Source organism: Rhododendron vialii, chromosome 2a, assembly GCF_030253575.1.
Source record: "Rhododendron vialii isolate Sample 1 chromosome 2a, ASM3025357v1".
Taxonomy (NCBI): domain Eukaryota; kingdom Viridiplantae; phylum Streptophyta; class Magnoliopsida; order Ericales; family Ericaceae; genus Rhododendron; species Rhododendron vialii.
The window spans coordinates 42,498,184-42,501,927 of NC_080558.1; the positions used below are offsets into that span (position 1 = coordinate 42,498,184).

General features: G+C 42.3%; 1 protein-coding gene across 1 annotated transcript; it reads right to left on the bottom strand.

Annotated features, from left to right (window-relative positions):
• Positions 1 to 1,517: 1,517 nt before the first annotated feature.
• Positions 1,518 to 3,188, bottom strand: LOC131317854 (aspartic proteinase nepenthesin-1-like). Its single transcript, XM_058347524.1, has one exon. The coding sequence runs from the start codon at positions 3,177 to 3,179 to the stop codon at positions 1,836 to 1,838; it is 1,344 nt and encodes a 447-aa protein (XP_058203507.1). The 5' UTR covers positions 3,180 to 3,188; the 3' UTR covers positions 1,518 to 1,835.
• Positions 3,189 to 3,744: the final 556 nt, after the last annotated feature.

Genomic DNA, 3,744 nt, shown 5'->3' on the forward strand with positions numbered 1-3,744 from the left:
GGATTGTTACTATCCCTAATGCAACTAATATTTCTTTTTTTGAACAGCAAGAAAGAATTTTATTAATCTTTGAATGTGAATACAAAGACCAAAAGAAGGAAGGAGAAGGGCAACAAATACACATCCGAGACCCAAGTCATTGATTGGCAAGGTAGCAATCAAAGAAACACCCCAAAGGACAGAGTTCAACACCTAAGAGCATTTCCAACCCATGACTTCGTATTGGAGATGTCAAACGTTTTTTGAAGGCTTACGTGGCATTTTGGCATCTTCAATTTGACATCAAAGCCTTCCTTTCCAACCCTTTTACCAAATTTTTTTTATTTGACATCAAGTTATCCCTCTCTAACCCTTAATGTCAATCCTTATATCAATCCAAACGGTCATTTTTTGAAATTAGGCATGAAGGAGGGTGGTTGTCAACTTTGACAACTTTGTCATTCCCTTCAAAGCCACGTAGATTTTGGCATCAAAGAAGACTGTTAGGTTGGATTGAATTTTGGTGTCAATTGTTACCATTAACATGTTCACGTAGAAATTGGCATTTCCCATTGGAGATGCTCTTAGACCTTAATATCCGAATAAAACAATAAAGCGCAAAAGGAACAAAACCTAACACCCAAAAAGGCCGAAATGCCCAAAGACAAAGACAAAGCCCAATAATTAAGCCCAAATACACAGAAATCCTAATTCACATATTTGGAATCCGGACGCCAAGTTGCCGCCGCGAAGAATCAAAACGCCATAAACCTATCGTATGTCGCCAATCCCAAAACCGATTGGAGAATCACCCGCGGCAGAGGCAACCACCTCAGATCGCCACACCTCGCATCACCTACATGCAAAAAACATCAAAACCCGTCCCAAAACTAATAAAACAGATCCAGCAACCACCGCACCACCACATGCCGCCGACTTCCGCACCAGACAAAACAAACCACTACCCATGCACAAGATCCGATCACCAATCCTGGTCGTGAACGACTACACCACCAGACCCCTAGACGATGGGAAACCGATAAATAATCACCGTCCGCCACTGCCTAGAAATCGCCCAGCAAAGCTCCGAGCAGGTGCTCGTGTCCACGGTCATTCCGGACATCTGCCGAAGACCTCCGCTTGCCGTTGGACTTATAGTGATTGTAGAGCTGTTTATAGTTTCATGTAATTCTCATACTTGTATATTCTCATACCGCTTGACAAAAAAAAAGGTTTATGAAATAAAATGTGTATAGAATCGGGAACATTTGTCGTTCTAAGAGCTTTCCTCACGAAAGGTAATTGTTGTACTATATTGTATTTTTAGATATAATAGATATGGCTTCTTTTAAATGATATATTTAAAATCTCAATATCTATAGTATTATTTTTCTCGTAATTGCAGTACTGATCGTAATTGCCATTTGGCACTCTCATGGCTCTCCCCTCCAAAAGTAACTCAAAAACAAAATTTAGTATATATAGTTCTAGTACATTGGAACAGAGATCGAGAGAACAAATAGAAGTAAAAGATGTTGAAATCTTTTCTGCAGTAGTGGAAGAAAAGATGCTTTAAATATTCATATCACTGATTTTCATTCCAATTAAGCAAACCACTAATGATGAAAACAGTGAGTTTATTTAAGATGGGTTCCAACTCCAAGGAGAGAAATCCGCCATCGCTCACACTGATGACTGATCATACCACAAAATAAAGAGAGAACTGACAAACGCTACAATACAAGCAACCATGGCCAAACACTTGCATGACCATGGAAAAACACATGATAAACTTGACAACGCGAGAAACAACCATGGCCGGCCAAACAAGTTTTGAGTTCAACTAATAGAAGAGCTCAAAACTTGTCACACTCCGTTGGCATAAATGACAGGGTTTCTTTGTATAAGTCATGCACCACCAGGAAGTTTTGCTGCTGTATATTCCCATATATGGAGCTAGTATCACCTGAACCAAGCATGGCCAAACACGTCACCCCCAAACTGGAGTTCGGGAGCATATAGTTTTCCGTCGGTAAATCTAAATCTGCATGCGTAAAATGGAATACCAGCGAGGGTATCTCCACACGATCAGAAGGATCGGATGGCAACTGGAAGCAAAGATCAAGCCCGGTCGAGTCTAAAGCGTCGACTACCGGAAGCTTTACCTGATATTTGAACTCTTCCTTAACATGAGTATAAGCACTTTCCGCCAACTGCGTAATTGTTGTGCCCGAATCTATGATCAGGCCCCCAGACCCATCAGCATTAAGAGCAAAAGTTGTTTTGTTTACGGGCAACCTAGTGCTACCAATCGTGATTCCTTCGAGAGAAAGATAATAAAAATCTGGGTTTTGAATCAAAGGGGTGGTTTTGATCTCCCCACCACCATCTGAGGAATTCACACTTGCATGGGAGCCTATCAAAAGAGTACTGGGTTTACTTCCATTCCAGGAAGTCAAGCAATATGAGAACGTGGGCTCACCCAACTGGGAGACGAGCGACAAGGGTCCGCGTCCGAAGCCTATCAGGCCCTCGGTCCCGAATCCCAAATTAAATAGACCACAACCAAACGTTACTTTCGGCACCTTGACCTTCTCGAAAGTAAAGGTCTCGGTGCCTAAAAAACCTAAAGTTAACCCACTTCCGTATGTGTAGTTATACACGCACCCGTAGAAGGGGTTGCAATCTGAATCTGGCAGGTCTCGGCAAAATTGGCTGGTGCATGACACACGTGAAAAAGAGGAGGATTTTTTTGGATCAAACAACGGATCGGGCTGAGGAGCACACTTGAGACAAGGCTGGCATTGAGTCCATATGAGGTCGCTACCGGTATCCATTATACCGGAGTAGGACATTGGCGGGGTCCCTATCGAAAAGTTCATAAGGTATTCGCCTTCTCCTGCATAAACCGTGGTCCTGAGTTTTGGATGTTTAGCTCTCAAAACCATTTCATTGAACAGTTGTAGTCTGCGGCTGGAACGCTTCACTGCCCGATATAAACGTTCAGAGTTAGTGAAGTTTCCACCCGAATCAATGTGGTTTAGAGTAATTTTGCAACCAGTTTTCATCAGTTGATCCTGATGATCATCGAGAGCTTGACGTGAGTCACGTGACATGGAAAACGCGGGTGAAATAGATATGAGAATCAAAGCTAGGGTAAGAAAGAGGTCGTAGGATAGAGATGGTGGTGATGAAGCCATATATGATGAGTGGTGTGAGAAGTAAGACACAGGCATATCAGTATTTATAATGAATGAAATGGAACATCTGTTGGGTTTTGCCCCAATGTGAAAAGGAGAACATCTAGTGAAGAAGAGAAAAGAAAGCAAAAGCCATCTGTGCCGTGGGCTTTGGGCTTTTGGGTGGAAGAGGAAAAAGGGAAAATGACGATCACGGATGTGTTTTGATAATTAATACCCGTCAATGACATGCAGAAAATATTTATTAATGCTAAAAATATCTTTGGCGGGTATTAAGCCGTCATTTTTCCGGAAAAAAAGAGGAGGATTTTTCGGGATCGAACACCGAGACCTTCTCGAAAGTAATATCTCGCTACGTTCGGTACCGAGACCTTCTCGAAAGTAAAGGTTTCGGTGGCTAAATAACCTGCAGTGAAACTATTATCTCCATAATCATAGAAATACACGCACCCATCGTACGCGTTGCATTGTGATTTTGGCAGCTCATGGCAAAGGTTGTTGGAGCATGTCACATTTGAAAAAGAGGAGGATTTTTCGGGATCGAACACCGGGTCGGGCTGAGAAA